This window comes from Pavona decussata, unplaced genomic scaffold (genome assembly GCF_977016875.1).
Source record: "Pavona decussata unplaced genomic scaffold, jaPavDecu1.1 SCAFFOLD_37, whole genome shotgun sequence".
Classification (NCBI taxonomy): Eukaryota; Metazoa; Cnidaria; class Anthozoa; order Scleractinia; family Agariciidae; genus Pavona; species Pavona decussata.
The window spans coordinates 4,190,937-4,213,461 of NW_028145459.1; the positions used below are offsets into that span (position 1 = coordinate 4,190,937).

General features: G+C 37.3%; 2 protein-coding genes and 1 pseudogene across 4 annotated transcripts in view; 2 read left to right on the forward strand and 1 right to left on the reverse strand.

Annotated features, from left to right (window-relative positions):
• LOC146484139 (uncharacterized) overlaps positions 1-22,417 on the forward strand; it is a 49,451-nt gene extending 27,034 nt beyond the window's left edge. Inside the window, exons 9-10 of one of the 3 annotated variants that reach the window (XM_085105479.1) lie at positions 7,041-7,100; positions 21,388-22,417. In XM_085105479.1, the coding sequence (XP_084961605.1) occupies positions 7,041-7,100; positions 21,388-21,479 (152 nt within the window). In that variant the 3' untranslated portion in view covers positions 21,480-22,417. Of the gene's footprint in view, positions 1-7,040; positions 7,151-7,918; positions 8,753-21,387 lie in introns of those variants that run through there. The other 2 variants (XM_085105480.1, XM_085105478.1) reach the window with 2 other exon arrangements.
• On the reverse strand, positions 11,865-15,230 carry LOC146484143 (uncharacterized). Its single transcript, XM_085105474.1, has 3 exons — positions 15,053-15,230; positions 13,752-13,897; positions 11,865-12,344 (listed from the first exon to the last, which is right to left on the reverse strand). The coding sequence occupies exons 1-3, from the start codon at positions 15,213-15,215 to the stop codon at positions 11,871-11,873; spliced, it is 783 nt and encodes a 260-aa protein (XP_084961600.1). The 5' UTR covers positions 15,216-15,230; the 3' UTR covers positions 11,865-11,870.
• On the forward strand, positions 15,746-17,423 carry LOC146484144 (uncharacterized; annotated as a pseudogene).
• Positions 22,418-22,525: the final 108 nt, after the last annotated feature.

Sequence of the window (22,525 nt, forward strand, 5' to 3'; positions counted from 1 at the left end):
GTAAATCCGTAGTAAATTAAATTTCATGTTCATTTTTCTCCATGCGACTTCGGTTGACAAAAATAACGTGGCAGCGTGAAGTCTTACAAAGATTGATCCTTTACCGAGGGCAAATAATAAACATTGTTCTTTTTTTAAACCCTCGGTAAAAGATCAATTTTCATACCCTGTATGCTCGTTGATTCATTTATCATGAGCGGGAAAATTGGCGCTGATTAATATTGAGATCGGAAGCAAGGGTTTGAAGAACAATTTGACCAAAGTGCATTTGTGATAAGAATAGTTTCACAACCTTTCACACAACATTAACCAGTGTCGATAATTAGACACCATACTTGTCATCTGCTTTTTTGTTCTAGGGCTTTTTCGCTTTTAAATCTGAAGTTAGGTTGGGACGTCTGGCACTGATAGACCTTAATTAAAGACGGATATGGTTAGTTCGATAACGCGTAACTGAACTACCTGAATCGCCGTATTGAATAGCTAGCTAGCTAGCTCAGCAGCTCAACAGTGTCTTGCGTACTCGTAGCTCGACGAAAATGTAAGGCGAGAAAAAGTAGAACATATTTTCCCGTGAGTTGTACAAATTGTTTATTCGTTACCTTATGTAACCGTCAAAGAGTAAATAAAATGACCGAGTTTAAATTTAAAATTTCTCACATAATAGTTTTGGCCTTGGACTGATGTTATTTCTCCAGTCAGCTGTTGCTTTTTGTCCAGGCTACTCGCTGCCACGTTCTTTTTGTCAACTAGAAATTTAATTTATTCTTAGTTCCTTGAATGCGAAACTTCATCGATTTCTTCACTCTCACTTCCTAACCAGCGATCAGACATGTTCTATCCCAGACCTTTATTTTTAATCCTCGATCTGTTGTTTGGTTGTTTAATAGTCCGCAGCATCGAGAAAACTGCTGCTCTTATAAAATTGGCGCGAAAACAGGACGCGCTCTTCAGTTAATTTATTTCTTTAAGTCATTCCCCATATCTCGTATTTCGCATAATTATGCCATTCCGCACGCCATGCCACATGCCATTCCGCAAACTCTTTCCGCCTTTTACCCTCACCGTTAAAATGATTAGTCAAATTCGTCGAGTCAGTTTGCGGTTTGACTCTCGCTCGGTGAACAATTTGAATTAATCAGTGCGGCGCCACGATTTCCTTTACTTCTACGTTTTAGTATCCAAGTAAAGGGGCAGTATCATGGGAGATCGACGGGAGATATCATGCCTTTTGGCCAAAATTCACTTAATTTAAACTTTTAACACTGTGTTAATTAATTTCTCAATCGCTAATTTAAAGAAATATTAATAGTGATTTTAAGACGAAAGGTTGAACCAAAATATAGTACAACTGGCGATTTTAGTGCGTTACAACGGCGAAATTTGAAAACGTCTGCCAGACGTTTTCAAATTTGAACCCCTCTCTATCTTGGTCATCTGGCAGCGAAAATATCCGTGGATAGTTTCTTTGCATTCTCATAGTCTTTTAATGGAATTTTGTCATTATATCTTGGCTGCTATCAACCGAATAGCGTCTTTCCGATTTTCAATGTGTTACTAAAAATAGCGTGATACTGTCCCTTTAAGACCTCAGTCAAAAGAGACTTTGATCTCTTTGAAGAAGCTGTGTCCTCCAAGTGTTGGCTTTTGCGCTTCAAGTAACCAGTGTTTTGGTTCAAGGAACCAGTGTTTTGGTTCAAGTAACCAGTGTTTTGGTTCAAGTAACCAGTGTTTTGGTTCATGCTCTTTTTTTGTTGTAGTACTGTTGAGTGAGTCAGGTGAGTGAAGAATACTTTTTTTTATTTTCCAGGAGTCAGGGACCGCGCAGGGGGAGGGACATTTGTGCTGTAAAAAATAAAAATAAACTAAAGTAGCAAAAAAATTTCAGAAGAAATCTCATTAGTTCGTAACGGACAAAAGTTACAATTATCATTAGCAAAGTCAACGCGCATTCGACAAGCAGACAATTGATAGAAACATAATCAGCGATAATTATTAAATAACCTTTTAGTTCTAGCCTCATGCTAGGTTTATGTCCTTTTTTTCGGTGTGTGGACCTCTCAGGAAAACGGGCAATTTTGTGATTGGACCGTTTCGATCCGGACTCATGACTGGGTTTAGTTTATAAGGTGATTTTTTTTAATAATAAATCCCCACCGGGTCGATTTTAGAATTCAGTTGCTAAAGCCACGATGATTTCAGTTGTTGTCAAACTTGATCTTTTAAGAGTGTTGCCAATGTGCGAGCCAGCGAGCCAGCGAGCCAAACGTGCGAGCCATGCGAGCCAAACGTGCGAGGCATGCGAGGCAGACGTGCGAGGCATGAACAAAACATGCGAGGCATGAACAACCCCCAACATAAATGCTAACCGTTAAGCTAACCGGGGAGCTATTTAAGCTAACCTGAGTGCTACTTAGGCTAACGGGAGTGCTTTTTAGGCTAACCTGAGTGCCTCGCACGTCTGCCTCGCACGGCTCGCTGGCTCGCAGATTGTCAGGACCCTCTTTTAACAATGAAAGCGAAATTATTCTTTTTCTTATCATTTGCTCTATCATCTCAGTTAGTTCAACACTGTCCATAAAGTACCTCTATCAATATAAGGTTTCAAGGATCAGTAAGCAGTTGTACCACAAGTTTTGTGGAAGCACCGTTTCCTTTTGGCACCATTTTGTCCGCATAAATACTTCAAACGGAGAATTGTGTATAGCTGTGGTCATCCAGGGACATTTAATCCTGCGGTAATAACAAACAAAGAAGCTCTTATTGTGTACTGTAACATGAATAAGGACACTGGGGCTTCACATGCTGCTGCTGGTGGAAAGAAGAGATCTTCAACTAAACTTTCTGATTACTTTTCCAAAAGTGGACAGCCCTCTTTTTCAGGTAAGTGAAGTCTGTTTTCCTTGTTGTAACTGTAAAATTTCGCCTTGCAGGAATATTTAGAGATGACTGAATACCTTTCACCTTGTCAAAAAATTTTTCCCAATAACTTTCCATTTATATTCTTTTAAAGAGCCTCCACCCAAAAGATTGTGCCAGTCGATTACCTCCACCAGTCAAGTGCAAGCTACAGTGTCCAGGGAAGAACCATCTCCTCCAATTCAACAACAGGTTGAATATTCATCAGCCAGTCAAATTTTAGGCTTCCAAGTTACGGAGCCGTTCCAACATGCAAATTTCAGGTTTCCAAAGAAGCTTTGTGCCAAACAGAATCATGCATTTAAATCAAAGTGGTTTTTAGAATTTCTGCCATCAGACACTATGGACACTGCAAAAGAAGTCCGTACCCGCAAGTTTTCATCAAAGCGGGAAAATCTACTGGTTGAAATAAAAGAAAACCTCAAAGAACCCGAATCTGCAGCCAAGGACATAATAGGTCTTTGTCCTACAGATGGACAGTGTACGCAAGCTGTTTTCAGCGAATCCTGGACAATTACGCAGCTCCTCTTCAGGAGTGGATAATTTCCCTTGATGGGAAACTCCAGTCAGAGATACGTGGACGGATTATTGTGTGCCAAGTGCAAATTAACACTTTCAACTTCTTCTTTGGGCTGAATTTGGGGCAGTGCCTGTTTCTCACACAGATAATTTACGAAAACCTTACAACAAACAAGGATGTCAGCTATAAGTGGTAAACAGGTTGCTTATCTTACCAAAGAGGTCCTGCAGAAAATGCGTAGTGATGCAAGCTTCAAAACATTTTATGATGCCGTTATACTGAAAAGTAAAAACTACTCTTCCTTGACAGGGCCAGTGTTGCCAAGGAGAACACGCACGCCTAGGAGGATTGAAATTGGTATTGTAGAACCAGCATATCCTTTGACAACACAAGACTATTATAGGCAGATATACTTTGAATCTATTGACTTAATGGTCAATGCTATTGAGCAGCATTTTGATCAACCGAGCTTTGTTGCATTTGCAAAGATGGAGTCTCTTTTAGTTAAGGCCCTCAACTCGCAGGATAACTCCAGAGAGCTACAGTTCATGGAAATATCTTACACTGACGATGTTGATGTTGGAATGTTAACCGCCCAGCTGGAAATTTTGAAAGTGCTACTGAAGGAAGGTGATTTTTTATGTTTTGATGACATATGATAAATGAACTTATTTCAGTATGCAAACTTTTATTGGTAAGTCCGGCAACAAGTGCATCTGGTGAAAGATCGTTTTCCACTGCCCAAAGATTGAATACATGGCTTCGCTCCACAATGACACAAGAGTGACTTAGCAACCTGACAATATTAAACAGTCATAAAGAAAGAACATTCAGACTTTCTCTTGTAGATATTGCTAACAAATTTGCCGACTGTATTCGTAATGATAACAGAAAGAGAAATTTTGGTGTTTTTAAGGAATCCACTTCCTCAGTTTTTTTTTTTTGCTTCGTTTTCATTCTGATTAATGCACCATTTATACATCGTGTTGAATGCAGTGGAGGTTAAATCGCTTGGATTCCTGGTTAGAGTTGGTGTCAGTAAAGGAGATATCATTGTATAATGGTGAATTTAAAGATTGGAGAAAAGAAAGTTATATCAGTTTCTATCAGGTAACAGTATTATAGTAATTAAGGAATTCATTGATTCATTTAAAAATGCATTTCTCTGCATTTGAGATGAGTTAAAATCAAAATTATCCAGGGAAGCATGCCCCCGGATCTCCCCCCAACACCCCCCCCCCCCCCCATAGTGTGCACATCTTACTCATTTGCCTCTTAAGTCCCCCCACTCAAAAACTTGCTGTGCAAGCCCTGTTACCAGAACAAATGATTTCATGTACCAAAGACCATGACAAAAGTCTCTGATACCGCCTCTTTCGCAGCGTTGCTGGCAACGCTGATTTCCCTTTAGCGCTAAAAAACAACTTTTTTATTTTGCTATGACAAATTTCAACTGACTACACCTTTTATTTTTTTAAAGTTTGAACTCTTTAGTTGAAATAAGAAGTAGGTTGTAAGCAGGGCGCAATATTTGAACTCAGTCTTGTCATTAGTGATATCTTTCTTCTCTTTTCAGAGAATCTTATAACGAGGCAAAAAAATACAGGTTTCCCTCAAGTTCAACTTACTTTATTACTTTTTTTTTTTTTTTTAGTAGCGTGTAACCCGTAGTTTGTAAGTAATCTAGTTACTGTTATGTTTAAGGCTATCTGTATTAAATTGTAAGTAGAGTCCTGTTTTGTTCAGTAGCGTAAGTAACCAGTAAGCATGTATTGTAGGTAGAATACTGTATTGTCTAGTGATATATTTAGCCTGTACTGTAAGTAATGTAAGTAATGTGATTTTGCAAACAATAAAAAAAAAAAATAAAAAAAAACTTACTTTATTAACAAACCGCACTATTGTTCTTGTGATGAAATCTCTTATGACATCTAACAGCAGTGTCAAGTTGGAAACTTAGACTTTCAGCTGTGTTTCGCAAGTTTCTGTGTTCATTGTTGTAGTTGCCTCCTCGCCAATTTTCATTGATTGTCGATCACTCTCCCTGTTGCCTTTCAAGTAAAAAAAACTGTCTCGGCTACAAAACATACAAAATACCCTAAGTTTTTATATATTACAGTAGGTTACATCAAAGCCGTGTCGTTTTCTTGGAAATAAACAATAAAAGTGGCATAAATTAAAAGTCTGTCAACGCAACCACTATGCTCCTTCGGCCTCTCTTGTCTTCCCGTGTTTCAAATAAAATTCGTTTGATTTCAAGGCTGATTATTGGTTGATTACGAGTCTAAAGTGGCTGTTTAAAATCTTGTTGTTTTGTGTATGCCGGTAATATGAACTTTAAAAACCTGTGCGTGCTTGTACAAGACAGATTAAGTAGGTGACTGTTTAAAATCTTGTTGTTTTGTGAATGCCGGTAATATGAACTTTAGAAACCTGTGTGTGCTTGTACAAGACAGATTAACTAGGAAACAGTAATACTCCTAGCTTAGTACATGTACGTCATGTAATCTGTTTAACTTAAAGTGCTGTCCATGTGTCAGAACTGGAGGAGCCAGACTGGTCAGTTTGTAAATGGAGTGTACTAAGTTGAAGGACTGATTCTTCAAACTATTCAAAATTGCACATTCTGAGATCAGTGTGCACCATTTTGAAGCAATTAAAAAAAGTGGTTCATAGACTGTCATTCAAATTAGTGCATTCAGTTTACAAAATGATTGAACTGGCCGCCAGTTCTGACAAAATAATGGAAAGTACCCAGAGTTTGCTATTAATACTTTTTCATTACAAGATGAAGTGCTTCTGTGTTTTTTTGTTGCAGTCACAACACCAGAAATGTTACATTTACAATCTTGATGTAAACTGAAACAGTTGCAGTCTAGAGGTAGCTTTATTATCATGAGAAGTGCACATGACCACTGATCATGTAACAAAACACGTGGCAAACTGGGCAAGACTAGGCTTCCCTCAACTGGTTTTCTTCCTTGAGCTGGTGGTTCTTTAATCTTTACATCTTCTCTTCACCTTTTGAGTTTCTTATAAAGGGGAAGTCAGTAGTTCAACGACACAACATGAAATTTATTGTAGCTCTGTGTTTGAAGTGTACTGTAGAATGCAAAACTTTAAACTGCAAATTTGTTTGTTCAACTGCAGGATATTGGTCTGTTGAGTCAGTTCATTTGTCCCCACACAGGATTGGTTCTTGGGGTGCATAATAAAACAGGTAAATATACTTTAATTTAAAAAATACACCTAAGACTGGCTGAAATTCAGTACAATAGACATTTATCATTATAAAGTCCTTAAAATTTTAAGGTAGGACAGGTAACGACTGGTGAAACAAGCACCTGTCTTAATTAGACCAATCATGCTGGCCTAAAAGTGATTGTATTGGAAGAGACATCAATAGGGAGTCAGCAATAATTAAACCAGCTTTAAGTTGTACAATGTTGTTAATTTTTAATTAGCTTCCTTTTTTGTGAACAGGGTTCTTACTTTCTACCACTGCTGTATGTTTCTGTAATAATTCCTTCTCTGCGCAGTAGTATTTTGATGGCAGTAACTTGGTTTCAGGCTTGACTATTTTCTTTTCTTTTTTTGTTAGGTGTATGTAGACGGCAACAAAAACTCCTACTCAAAGCAATCGAAGAAGCAAAAGACAAAGGTTATTGAGAGCAGACCCTCTCATTGATTTGTTTTCACCCCAAACTTACAGTAATAAATTTATTATAATGCCTTTTATCTCTGTGGGGCTCAGAATTACTCTCACTCTCTCTTAAGCATTGATGGGTTAAATTCATTTTTATGAATCACACACAGGACTGAAGAAAAGTTCCATCCCCCAGAAAAAAGGAGTTTGGTCATCAACAACACATCACATGTGATACTATGAAGAAAATGACATACTCAGACAAGTTTATCTTTGCTCATTTTCTGCATGCCAAATACTGTATTTGTATTGTAAAAAACCTTAAATTGCAGCATTTTATGCAAAAGGGCATAACTACATCACCTTTTAACTAAAAAGTACAAAAATTCTCCAAACTTGCCCACTCTTAGTTATTTGCACTGCAGATATTTTTGTGTTAAATGTGGATCCATAATTTGCTTTTGAATTTCATGTGTTCAAAACTACAGTGTACCTCTTACAAAGTCAGAAAAATACTCCAAGCACGCCCACTTTCTGCTGTGGATTTTGTGTTAAATGTAGATCCATTTTGCTTTTTCCCTTAAGGTTGAAGTTTGAACGATTTGATCACATCAACCTGCCACTATATTAAAGCAGAGGCAAACTCCAACCTCTGCAAAATAAATAATAGATAAATATTGTACCTTGTTGGGTTTAGGGTACAAAAACCACAGTGCAGTCTTAAACTTCAAGAAAGTTTGGATCATTTATCTGAAGCAATATACACCCTCTGTATGATAATTGAAATGAAATGAGGTTTTGATGCTGAAGTAGTCTCGTTCTATCCCTAACAGGTCTGCTGCCTTTCACAATTCCTGGCCCAAGAGATCCTCCTCAGCGTTTCAAGGCTGCTGGAGTTCCTTTTAGTGTTAGAAATAAAATATGAAGCAACTTTTGAGAAAACACACCATGTCAAAAAATGTTGTCTTTATTAGTTAGCACCACCCATCGGAAACCCTGAACATCTTGAGATTTGCAGACCATATTTATGCATGCGCATTAACAAACAAAGTATAGGTGTTGTGGTTCACATTCATCCTTGATTTAAATTTTATCTTCCTATTGTTGTTGGGTATGGTAATGTATGATAATGAGTTTCAAACGATTGAAAATAAAATTTAAACCAAGATAAAATTGAACCACAACATAGGCACCATCCTTAAGGAGTGAAACAGGGGACACTGGCATCAGTGGAAGTATCCTGATTCTGCTTAAAAGTCTCTTATTGCTTTGGAATTGAGATCATAAATAGATCAGTTACTCCAAAATTGGATGTGGATCAATAATTGTGAAGTCCTCAGTGTTAGATTTTCCCCAAATAGGCCTGCACCTTTTCTAAGCTCTGTTTCTGCTGGACCCTGATAACCTGCAGCTTCATTTCCAAATTCCAATTCGATCTGGAATCCGAGGGCCACAGGTTTGTCAGTCGTCAGTCTTTTTAGTGTCACCCTCGAGTTGATTTATTTTGATTTGATTTTATTTATTGCTTTTTGTGTCCAGGCATAGTGTTTTGTTGTTATTTTGCGACATTGCAAATAGTGTATGTCACCCCAGAATTTCCATTGAGGTTTAGAAGGGTCTGGTGTTAAAATAAACAAGTGAAACACCGAAAAATAAATTTTCTACTCGTCATTGGTTGCATGTCTATTTTTGAAATATTCTTTAGTTGTAACAACCTTACAGATTATACTGAGTACAGCCCCTTGCCTTTCTCAGAAGAGTTCTATCTCTTATTTTGACATGCTTTGGTCACTGTAAAGTAGCCACAATTTCAAATGCTTAGGTACATTGATAATGGTAATTGAACTGAGTGAAGTGCAATTTGGTCTGAAATCATATGCATGCTTCCAAAATCGAACGAGCGTGCAGCGCGAGTATAATTTGAAATCGTGTGATTTTAGACCAAAATTGCACAACACGAAGTTCAATTACCACTTTATTACACCCATTTTTAAATTTCACAGTTTTTTGTCAATATCAATATTTATTTATCCACTTCAGGAAACCTGGTTTCATTTTCATTTTGCTGGGCTAAAAAAAGATGCGACTTAGAGCAAAAAATAGTGCAATTTGTGAATAAATTGCAATGTTGAGAGCCAATCAGATTGCAAGGATCACCAGTGATTTCAAAATGGGTGTAATAAATTATGCTATCAACTGCACAACAATTGCACGAATAAATCAAGCTTCACTGCATTTTATTTCCTATTTTAAAACTCTAAATAATACATATCCGATTTAAACTGCAAATTTGCCAAAAAAGCAAATGCTAGTAAGCATAATTTAATTACAACCTTGAGATTTATACGGGTAAAATTACCAGCAAAAAAGATAATTATATTATGAAGAGCTTAGCTTCCTGCAAAAGGGCATATTTTGCTTTTTTGGTGAAATTTTTAACTTCTCTCAGGGTCTTGCAAAGTCTTTACATATGGACTTGTTTTGATGTGAAAATAATGTCATTCTATGATTTTTTTTTTTTTTTTGGCTTCGTTTTTGAGAAAAACATGCACGGCAAAAAAATTCAAGTCAGCAAAAAAAAAATAAAAAAAATAAATAAATCGCAGAACGACAAGTCCACAGGTACAGATTTACCAAGATCCTGTGAAAAGACAAATTTCACACAAAAAGCGATAAATGCCCCTACTATGTGAATCTCTTCATTTGTAGAAATATCAATCTTAAGCTTGGCCTACTGATTTTTTTAAAAACAAAGTAGTATTTTGTATTTTAAGGAGGCTTGAAAAGGTTTTTCATTGTTGTGGAGTTTGTGAAATGACGGAAGGCAAACTTATTTAACATCTTTGCAAGTCAAAATCAAGATAGGTCACTGGACCAAAAGTTGAGGTAAAAACATGTCTCCTGCAGTTTTTATTTCCGCTTCGTGCAAGTTTACACTGCATTTCCACTGTACTTCTGGTGTGCTGTGCTTGCAAAGTTTGATAGAAATTTGGATTGATTCAGCTGGCATGTACACCTTCGCTATGGCACTGGTGGGTTACGCACAGGCACACAGCCAAAAACCCTTTTGAGCCTCCTTAATTATCATAATTAGACTTTGCTTGGTACCTACTGCATTATTATTAGAGACATAATATTAAATGTCTGATGTACCTTGACAGCACTGTTTGGCATTGCACTTTTTTTAAATTTTCTACAAAGCAATATCTTTTTATGTTTGCTCTCAGCAGTCATGGTTTTTACGAGATGTCTATCCATACAAGCATATGTTGTAGGTTAAAATGATTTCAACCTAGGTTGATTTGTATTTTCTTTTGTTAAGGTTGGGTAATTTACATCTGAAACAAAGGAAAATACAATTCAACCTAGGTTGAAATCATTTTAACTTGGGATTCATTTTAACCTACAACACATACATAAACAGACTCAAAGCCAGCAGCATTAATTTAAAACAGCATACAATTTAAAGTGCTCCATCTTTGAACACTATTTAGCGTGAGTAATTTTCACTTTCCCTAATTTATAATCCACATTTCACCCTCACACAAATACAACTTCTTGGGATACAGACAATAACCAAATCTGGGCTTTACATGTACCTTGGCGTAAGAAGCCTTAAAACTCACAGGTGATGTAAAACAAAGGAAACAAAAATGTCTGAACACCTTATTAACACTTACTCTTATTAACACCTACTGACAACACAAAGAAAAAACTGGTCAGGTTTTTTTTTACATGCATCAAGCTAAACCCCAAATCTGTACCCTGTTTGAGCTTCAGGCCATTCACTTCTTGTATACTCATTGCATGTGGTTATTTGGTTCATGTACTAGAACTTGAATTATGTTCCACAATTAAAATAAAATGTGACATGTAAACAGGGCCTTTCTAACGAAAGAAACTTATAACAAAAGTATACAGCAGGTTTGAAAGTCAATCAATGCTAATGCCTGATTAAAAGTTTTAAGTTTTAAAAATCCATTAAAATGGATGTTCTCATCTCATGAAACTTAAACTTTTTGGGGATTAGGTTGGCAAAAATAATTTGTTTCACTCTATCTCAATCTTTCCAGAATTTCTATTATGATGCGCACAAGGTCTGACATCTGTTATCCTCAGCATGCACACACAATATTTTACAATTAGGGCTCGTACAACCTTTGATCTAACATAGGCCTGTTTTGTAAAATAATATTAATTAAATTGGAAATACATGAAACATATATTTGAACTGCGCAGATGAAAGATCAAATAGAAGAAAGATTCTCGAAGTTAGTATCCAACTTAAGCTGTTGCAAAAAGAAAGCCTTAAAGAAATTCAGGCTTGAATGGGATTTGAACCCATGACCTCTGCGATGCTGGTGCAGTGCTCTACCAACTTGGAGCTGCATGGTCATATTGTGAGACAATACAGAACTCACAATAAATTATGACCAACTCCCAGTTGGCTTGATAGCTCAGTTGGTAGAGCACAGCACCAGAATTGCAGAGGTCATGGGTGTATATACTGTTCAAGCCTGATTTTTTTTTGAAGGTTTTTGTTTTTGTAACTGCTTGTTAAGTTGTGTATATAGGACTTTTCTGCTATTTAAAGATTAATTGTTAGTAATATTCCATAGAAAGTAAGCTGTTTTAATGGGTTACATACAATAGATAAGTACTTTCTCTGAGTTTCATTAATAATTAGCTACTGTAGTCACCATAAAAACAATAAAAGGAAAAAAAAAGTATTCATTTCTAGGTATTTATCAATGGCTCTTTTACATCTATAAAAGCTCATTGTGATTACTCCTCATTGTTAACCCACTTCTCAAGGACCTCTGCTACATCCATTCGCTTAAGATCCTCATCCTTCAACAGCTCAATCAGCCTTCCAACAGTTGCATCACGGCTTGATGACCATGTTGACAACACAACATTAGCGGGGTTTTCCAACTGCTCAGTATACCTGATCTCATACCCATCTAATCCAACCTTTTCTGCCAGCATTCTGAAGTCATCAAATCGCAATTCTCGTCTGATATTCAACATCAGGCAGACCCGGGAGTACACTTTCAAAGGTATGTGCATTACCTTAGTTGAAAGGCGAGGTAGCTGCATGCGGGGACGTGCAGTTGGGGTCGCATATTGCTCCTCTACTCCAGTAAAGGGTGCTTGCAAGGTACCATGAACTTCAGTGTTAATGTGCAGGATAACCAGCATGAAGCTCAAGATGAAGATGGCAAACCAGTCTGGTGGCAGCTCTTGACAGCTTTCAAACTAAAGAATGAAACAGCATCTTATTTTATTACTTATACAAGCTTGCTGTTACAATGTTTTGTACCCAATTACACATTATGTACAGTGCATGCATTGGGTGATAGAAACATTCACCATAATTTGTGAGTTAGTACCTTCCAAGACCTCATGATACTAAAGGCTCAATTTGACTCAGTTTATAACTGCCTGACATATTTGTAATGTTTCAATCTTGTATATCCCTACTAAGGTTTTCTCTTCATAATTTTCTTCTTTTATTTTAATAAGGAAATTTTTTAAATTGTACAAATTTTTATTTCCCAGGGTCCCTAAGGATACCAGCCTCATAGCTGAAAGGGATACCCTGGTTAAAAAAAGTTACTTAGTCCTTATTTATAATTACTTGCATGTACTAACTTACTTCCTTACTTACTATGGTAACCTGCCAGGAGCATTACTGTTAACACCATCTGCAGTATTGAAGCACTTTTCTATACATATTGAAAGGCTGATGACGGATAGTTCTAATTATTAACCAATTGAAACAATTTTATACGATTCCTAAAACTAATAGCTACACCAAGTTCAGTTCAAATTTGTATTCACTCCATTAATGCTATTGCCTTATAAATTATTTGTAGGCCCATTAGATGTGATTACAGTGGAAGGCCACTTTTCACAGATGCACCTTGCCAGTGCACTTCCCGTTCAACCAAACCTAAGAAAAGTTAAATAAAATTTAGGTGTTCAAGGTAGTGGTATTCTAAAATTTTATTCCAGTTTAATAAATTTCTGTTCTCAGAATTTTGGGTCGAACGGAAAGCGCATCTAGTTATTACAAACAGTCTTGTTGGTTCCAGTACATTTTCCTTTTAAAAATAACCTGCTCAATAAGGATCACTATATGGATGCATGCATGATTGGTTCTAGTGATGTTACGACTGTACAAATGGGCTTTGACTGTAATCGGATTGCCTGTAAAAAGTTAACTACAGAGTAGATACAACTTTATTTAATATTTATATCTTAATATTAATATTACAGAAATACCCACTTCATATATACAGCTGTAGCATAGCTAATCCAGGCAGACTGTGTAACTTAATAATTATTTCATTTTACATGTATATAGGATAAATAATATGCTTGTGGTTCCCTTGAAAAATCTATACCCATTTTCAGACCAAAACGGCTTAAACTCATACCCTTTGGGGTGGCACTTTTAACCTATATAGCTTATATAGGGGAGTAACCCCCCTTCCCCCAGTTTTCAAAGATTGCATTTGTAAGTAGATGTACATCCTTGTAAGTTGTGAGATTAAGAATTTTTATATTCGATACTAACAACATAATTTCCATGCACAAAACTTACATGGACATGCAGTTGAACATTTTAATCAAAGACAATTTAACATCCAAGCCATATACCTTTCCATTGAAGTTTAATCCTTTGTCCACATAAACCAAGAAATACAGGCAAACAAACAACACCAAACAAGCAAACAGGATTGGTACTGGCTTCACTTTTTGGCAGAATTGTGTGATCCATTGTTTAAACCTTGGTTTAAATGTTCCTGCAATTATCAGAAAGACAGTTGACATAAGCAATGAGGAAACTATTTGTTGATTAGTATCCTGTAAATAATAAACTATGTAAGCTTATAGTCTATTAAATTGCTATTGCCATGCCAGGCATGCATGTATGCAATGTCAGCAATTCATTTCCCCAATAGGCTCGCTACAGAAATGTACGTGGCACATAATAAGAACTAGTAAATTATCAGAAGAAAAAAAATTACTAAATCAACACAGATTGAGTTAAAAGTAAGTGAAAGGAGATACGGTGAACATAAACTCAAGCTTAAATTTAAATTTTTAGGCTGAAGACTACACAGGAGAGAGTAGAAGTGCATTCATGATCTTGAGTAAGGATAAGCGCTGAGCCACTCTGATTTTTTTTCTCACCGTTCAACCACTGCGACGAAGAATAGCTAAGAATAGCTCTCCGAAGAACTTAACTTACTTTGGTCACCTTCCACATCACAGAGACAAGAAGAGACAAGATAGACAGTCAAAACTGAGACCGGAATGCATTATTGGTTTTTGGCTAGCAACTTTGGCTTGCTGTTATTGGTTACTATTGAAACTTTTGACCAATGAGAGGACAGGTCAAAAGGCTACACGGAAAAGCAATACGGACAACCTCGTTCCCAGGAGAGGAGTTGACAAAAAAACTTGACAAGATTACATCGCGTGGAACTGGACAAAATCGTACACAATTCTGGTCTTTCAATATTTCATACTCCTACAATTGCCGTAGGGTTCTATAACATGCTAGGACCGTTTATCTGGTGTCATGCACAACAAGTTTTAAGTTTGCTTGACACTTTTGCATCGTGGAAAAGCCACCTCGTAAGCTGGCGAACAAGTATAGCAACATATTTTAAAAAAATAACAACAAGGTTAAGGAGCGCTTATTGTAACTGTCGGCATTAACCACAGCAAATACTTTCAATCTTCAAGTGTATTTATTCCAAAAAGCCATCATAACTAAATTTGATCACTTAAATTTATGGCCCGGATTATACCGCATGCATCGATAAAATTTTGTGCAGTTACCTCTTCTAGCTTCTTGCATAATGTATAAGTCTCCAAAAATTATATATGTAGATCACAAAGCAAGTAAATGCAATCTTAAGGAATCTGGGTAGAAATTGAAATTCACTTACTACGCTCGTCTTTTTCGGGCTTTTCTGTACTGGCACTTGGACCTTCTCTCACGATCATCCTCTGCGGCTTGTCGGCTTTCTTGGAATCGTCAGCTGGATCTTGTGGAATAAAGTTTGCACCTTCACTGTTGCATGGTATTTCATCTCGTGAAGATAAATCCATACTTTAGGAGGGATTTTCTTCGAAATAAAAGTCAGCAGATAGATGATCAGTGTCGACTGCAGTTGTTGATCACAACAACATTACGTGTGTGCGGGGCGCTGAGGGGGGAGTCCCCGTCAGCTTAGCCAATCAGCGAACGAATCTCTAATTTATTCCACGGCGCGGCAATGCGAATAATTAATTTTAGAAAATGGCGGCTGCGTCACTGCTTCAAGCTTACTTTTCTTGGTTAGATAAGCTCGAAAATGGCTGGTCATTTGGTTAAGGAGACTTTCAGTCTTCTTCTGTTGCTGGAGAGGTGAGTGAATATTTATTGTTAGTGCAGAATCTTGGGAAAGGCTTTTCGAAGCGTCTTTGCTAGTCCGTTGTGTGAAAAATTGGGTCTGAAAGATGTGTTTATTCGCCTGGAGAAGCTGGGTTTTTTTCGACGAAGATAGTATGAATAAACTTCACACTTGACGCTGGAGTAGCTTATAATTCTAGAAAAAAACATCCAATGTGTTAATAATGTCGAAGAATAAACGATTAAAATGATCAGTCGAATTCGTCGAGTCAGTCCCGGAGTCAGTTTGCGGTTTGACTCTCGCTCGGTGAACAGTTTGAATTATTCAGTGCGGCGCCACGATTTCCTTTTACTTCTACGTTTTACTACCCAAGTTAAGACCTCAGTTAAAAGAGACTTTGATCTCTTTGAAGAAGCTGTGTCCTCTAAGTGTTCGCTTTTGTGCTTCAAGGAACCAGTGTTTTGGTTCATGCTCATATCATTAGTTTTGGGGTTTTTTTCTTCCAGAACCGCATGACATTTAATGTACTTGTACCACAGTAAATCAAACCATAAGATACAAGAATGCTAAAGAGTATTTCAAAATGTAATCTCACACCAATAGTTTACACAGCAAATGGGTTCCATTCAATGGATTTGCTAGTTAGATATGTTTGGATTTCACTGGCTTTACCAACAGATAGGCTGCCTTCAGAAATAAGTTGATCTAGGCCTTTCACTAGAACGGTTGGGTGAAGGCTGTCAGTGTTTTGCAGGCAGATCGTGTCGTCTGACAATGGCAATATAACTTCTTCTGCACTTTCCCCAGTCAAGGACTCCACAACTGGAGCTTGGCACAGTCTTTTTCTCTTTTCTTTCCTCTGTTTTGCCTTTCTCTTGGCCTCTTTCCGCCTCCTACTCACTCCACTTTTTTTTGAGTGTCTGCCAGTTGCACAAACACCCTCTTTAGCTGCCTTGTGGTATTTTCCAGACTAGTGATAACACTGTATCACTTCAACCTGTACATTAACATACGTAATAGTTGGAACAAGCAAAAGGCAGGCGAGTAAAGCGCTAAGTGGAGGATAAGAGTATGGTTTGATAATAAATGTATCATTGGGGGGGGGGGGGGGGTCAAAAACGTTCACATGTTGTAGCTGTGGGGACAAGCAGTTAGAAGCCCATGAAGATTTCTTTGGATTTTACAACATACCTGACATTGGTGTCGAGACAATAGTTTCAGCTGTAAAAGATGTACTGTTACTGAAACTACAGACTTTACCATTAGTGAACTGTAGGGGACAATGCTATGATGGAGCCAGCAACATGCTTGGCCACAGAACTGGTGCGTTGAAGAGAATCCAGGACCTTCATCCGAAGGCTTATCGTACTCACTGTCATGGACATTCCCTAAGTCTAAGTGTGAAGGACACTACAAAAAACTGTAAGTTGCTATCAGACACTATGGACACTGCAAAAGAAGTCGTTACCCTCACAAAGTTTTCACCAAAGCGGGAAAATCTACTGGGAGAAATAAAAGAAAACTTTGAAGAACCCAAATCTGTACCCAAGGGCATAATAGGTCTTTGTCCTGCAGATGGACAGTGCACGCAAGCTGTTTTCAGCAAATCCTGGACAATTACCCAGCTCTTCTTCAGGAGTGGATAATTTCCCTTGATGGGAAACTCCAGTCGGACATACGTGGACGGATTATTGGGTGCCAAGTGCAAATGAACACTTTCAACTTCTTCTTTGGGCTGAATTTGAGGCAGCGCCTGTTTTCTCACACAGATAATTTATTGAAAACCTTACAACAAACAAGGATGTTAGCTATTAGTGGTAAACAAGTCGCTCATCTTACTAAAATGCAGAAAATGAGTAGTGATGCAAGCTTCAAATCATTTTATGATGCCGTTATACTGAAAAGTAAAAACTACTCTTCCATGACAGGGCCAGTGTTGCCAAGGAGAACACCCACGCCTAGGAGATGGTGAGCAGCGTTTTGACCAACCAAGCTTTGCTGTATATGCAAAGATGGAGTCCCTTTTAGTTATGGCCCTCAACTCGCAGGATAACTCCAGAGAGCTACAGTTCATGGGAATATCTTACACTGATGATGTCAATGTTGGAATGTTAACTGCCCAGCTGGAAATTTTGAAAGTGCTACTGAAGGAAGGTGATTTTTTATGTTTTGACGACATCGTAGTTAAAATCAAAGAGTTTCCTACCCCAGAAAGAAAAATGATAAACAAAGTTATTTCAGTATGCAACCTTTTATTGGTAAGTCCGGAAACTGGTGAAAGATCATTTTCCACTGCCCGAAGATTGAAAACATGGCTTCGCTCGACAATGACGCAAGAGTTATTTAGCAACCTGACAATGTTAAACAGTCATAAAGAAAGAACAGAGAGACTTTCTCTTGTAGATATTGCTAATGAATTTGCTGACCGTATTCGCAATGATAACAGAAAGAGAAATTTTGGTATTTTTAAGAAATCCACTTCCTCAGTGTTTTTTTTTTTTTTTTTTTTACTTCCTTTTCATTCTGATTGATGCACCATTTATACATTGTTGCGTTGAATGCAGTGGAAGTTAAATCGTTTGGATTCCTGGTTAGAGTTGGTGTCAGTAAAGGAGATATCATTGTATGATGGTGAATTTAAAGATTGGAGAAAATAAAGTTATATCTTCAGTTTCTGTCAGGTAACAGTATTATAGCAATTAAGCAATTCATTGATTCATTTTAAAGTGCATTTCTCTACATTTGAGAGGAGTTAAAATCAAAATTATCCAGGGAAGCATGCCCCCGGATTCCTCCCCCCCCCCCCCCCTTCATAGTTGGCCCATCTTACTCGTTTGTCTTTCAAGTCCTCCCACTCGAAAACTTGCTGCACGGGCCCTGTTACCAGAACAAAGGATTTCTTGTACCAAAGCCCATGACAAAAGTCTTGGATACCGCCTCTTTCACAGCGTCGCCGGCAACTGCTTGCATCAAGAAGAAGTGATTTCCCTTTAGCGCTAAAAACCAACTTTTTTATTTTGCTGTGACAAATTTCAACTGTTACCCTGACTACACCTTTTATTTTTTTAAAGTTTGAACTCTTTAATTGAAATAAGAAGTACAGTGTAGGTTGTAAGCATGGCGCAATATTTGAACTCGGTCTTGTCACTAGTGATATATTAATTCTCTTTTCAAAGAATCTTATAACGAGGCAAAAAAAATACAGGTTTCCCTCAAGTTCAACTTACTTTATTGACAAACAGCACTATTGTTCTTGTGATGAAATCTCTTATGACATCTAACAGCAGTGTCAAGTTGGAAAGACTTCCACCTGTGTTTCGCAAGTTTCTGTGTTCATTGTTGTAGTTGTCTCCTCGCCAGTATTCATCGATTGTTGATCACTCTCCCTGTTGCCTTTCAAGTAAAAAAAGTCTCGGCCACAAAACATACAAAATACCCTAGTTTTTAAATATTACAGCAGGTTACATCAAAGCCGTGTTGTTTTCTTGGAAATAAATGATAAAAGTGGCATAAATAAAAAGTCCGTCAATACCGCCACTGCACTCTTTCGGCCTCTCTTGTTTTCCTGCAATTCAAATAAAATTCATTGGATTTCAAGGCTGATAATTGGTTGATTACGAGTCTAAGGTGGCTGTTTAAAATCTTGTTGTTCTGTGTATGCTGGTGATATAAACTTTAGAAACCTGTGTGTACTTGTACGAGGCACATTGACTAGCATCCCATCCAGGAGGAAACAGCAATATTCCTAGCTTAGAACATGTACGTCATGTTATCTGTTAAACTAAGGATGTTGTCCATATATGTCAGAACTGGACGAGCCAGACTGGTCAGTTTGTAAATGGAGTGTACTAAGTTAAAGGACTGATTCTTCAAATTATTCAAAATTGCACATTTCTGAGATCAGTGTGCACCATTTTGAAGCAATTAAAAAAAGTGGTATTAATATAAACTGTCAATCAAATTAGTGCATTAGTGCAAAATGATTGAACTGGCCGTCAGTTCTGACAAATGAAAAGTACCCATAAAGTTTGCTATTCATAATTTTTCTTTACAAGATGAAGTGCTTCTGTGTTTCTTCGTTGCAGTCGCAACTACACCAAAAATGTTACATTTTAGTTGCTAGCTAGAGGTAGCTTTGTAATCATGAGAACTGCTCATAGCAACTGATCATGTAATAAAACACTTGGCAAGGGCAAAACTAAGCTTCCCTCATTGGCTTTCTTCCTTGAGCTGGTGTTGCTTCAATCTTTACATCCTTTCTTCACCTTTTGAGTTTCATGTAAGGGGCAGTCAGTAGTTTAATGAAGCAACAAAATTTAGCTGTGTGTTTGAAGTGTCCTGTAGCATGCAAAACTTAAACTGCAAATTTGTTTGTCCAACCACAGGATGTTGGTCTGTTGAGTCAGTTCAATCATTTGCCCCCACACAGGATTGGTTCTTGAGGTGCATAAAACAGGTAAAAATACTATAATTTAATAATACACCCAATACTGGGTTAAATTCAGTGCAATAGACCTTTATCACAAATTTATGACTTAAAATTTTGATTTTGGACAGGTAATGACTGGTGGAAAGATTCCCTGGTAGCAGAGGCCTCTTTTCCATTGTATTCGCTGAACTAACGGTTTTTTCCTCACACTCATCTGTTCAGTGAATACAACGAAAAAGAGGCCTCTGCTAGCAGGGAAGTGGAAAGAGCACCTGTCTTAGACTAAACATGCAGGCCTATAAAAAGTAATTGATTCAGTGGGGCCAGACCCTTTTGAAATGTCTGTAATGGAAGACATCAATAGGTAAACCAGCTTTAATTTATAAATTTTGTTAATTTACTAGCTTCCTTATTTGTGAACTGGGTTTTTACTGTCTATACACTGCTGTGTGTTTAAGTTATAAACTTCTCTCCTTCTCTGTGCAGTAATATTTTGATGGCAGTAACTCGGTTTTCAATCTTCACTAGTTTTTCTTTTTTTTTTTTGTTAGGTGTATGTAATTGGCAACAAAAGCTCTTACTCACAGCAATTGATGAAGCAAAAGACAAAGGTTTTTGAAAGCAGATATTCTGATTGATTTGTATTTACCCATAACTTACAGCAATGATAATGCCTTTCATCTCTGTTGGGCTCATGTGATCAGAATTACTCAAACTCTCTTAAAAATATTATTGGTGGGTTAAATTCATTTTTATGAATCACATACAGGACTAAAGAAAGTTCCATCCCCCAGAAAAAAGGAGTTTGGTCATCAACAACACATCACATGTGATACTATGAAGAAAATGGCGTGCTCAGACAAGTTTCTCTTTCCTCATTTTCTGCATGCCAAATACTGCATGTGTATTGTAACAAACCTTAAATTGCAGGGTTTTGTGCCAAAGGGCATCACCTTCACCTTTTTAACTGAAAAGTAAAAAAAATTCTCCAAACTTGCCCACTCCGTTATTTGCACTGTGGATATTTTTATGTTAAATGAGGATCCATGATTTGCTTTTTGCCTAAAAAGCTGAATTTCAAAGGATTTGATCACGTGAAACTACAGTGTACCACTTACATTGAAGCCAAAAAGTCAGAAAAATACTCCAAACTCACTTACTTTCCACTGTGGGTTTTGTGTTAAATGTGGATCCATTTTGCTTTTAGCCTAAAGGTTGAATTTTGAAGGATTTGATGACATCAACCTGCCACTATATTAAAGCAGAGGCAAACTCCCAAGTCAAATTAGCCTTCGCACAATAAATGTAATAACATTGGGGTTTAGGGTACAAAAATCACAGTGCAGTCTAAAACTGAGCAAGTTTGGATCATTTATCTGAAGCAATATACACCCTCTGTATGATAATAGAAATGAAATGAGGTTTTGATGCTGAAGTAGTTTTGTTCTATCCCTAACAGGTCTCCTGCCTTTCACGATTTTTGGCCCAAGAGATCCTCCTCAGCGTTTCAAGGCTGCTGGAGTTCCTTTTAGTGTTAGAAATAAAACATGAAGCAACTTTTGAGAAAACACACCATGTCAAAAAATGTTGTCTTTATTAGTTGGCACCACTCATAGGAAACCCTGAGCATCTTGAGATTCGCAGAACATATACATGCGCAGTAACAAATAAAGCATATACTGGGACTGTCCTTAAGGAGTGAAGCAAGGGACACTGGCATCAGTGGAAGTATCCTGAGTCTGCTCAAGGACGATGTCTACTGTTGTTACTGTGTAAACGTTCTGCGCATCTCAAGATACTTGGATTTCCTATGGGTGGTGCCTGCTAATACAGGAATATTTTTGCGCGGTTTAAAAATATACGGGGAAAATAGAACTTAGCAAATGTTTTTGGTATCTTGAAAGAAAATTGGGGGTAACCATGCATTTTTCAGAGATAATTATTAATAAGCTTCAATTTAGTTAAAAATCCCATACATTGCTTTATATTTTGGCACTTTTTATAGAGATATTATTGCTTAGTTATCTCTGAAAAATGCATGGCTAACCCCAGTTTTCGTTTTGGATTCCAATAGACCTTGCTAAGATCTGCTTTTCCCACATAGTCATAAACCGCACAAAAATACTTCGGTTATTCGGTATTAATAGGCACCGTCCTTAAAAATTGCTTATTGCTTTGGAATTTAGATCATAAATAGATCGGATACTCCAAAAGTGGATGTGGATCAGTGTTTTTTTAAGCACTGGTGTCTTGTGAAGTCCTCAGTGTTGGAATTTCCCCCAATAGGCCTGCACCTTTTCTAAACTCTAATTCCACTGGAGCCAGACAACCTGCAGCTTCATTGTTTTTTGTGTCAAGGTGCATTGATTTCTTGTTTTGTCTTTTTGACCTGATATAATAATGTGAGACATTGCAAATGGTGTATGTTGCCCCAGAATTTCCATTGAAGTTTAGAAGGGTCTGGTGTTAAAATAAACAAGTGAAACACATATTTTCTAAATTAGTCATTGATTGCATTTCTGATTGTGGAATATCTTTGGTTGTAACAACCTTACAGATTATACTGAGTACCGCCCCTTGCCTTGACCTCAGAAGAG

Coding starts and splice junctions, on each gene's coding strand:
- LOC146484143 (XM_085105474.1), bottom strand. CDS start 15,215: ATGGATTTATCTTCACGAGATGAAATACCATGCAACAGTGAAGGTGCA. Junction 13,898..15,052: donor GCCCGAAAAAGACGAGCGTA/GTAAGTGAATTT, acceptor TGATAATTGCAG/GAACATTTAAACCAAGGTTT. Junction 12,345..13,751: donor GATTAAACTTCAATGGAAAG/GTATATGGCTTG, acceptor TTCATTCTTTAG/TTTGAAAGCTGTCAAGAGCT.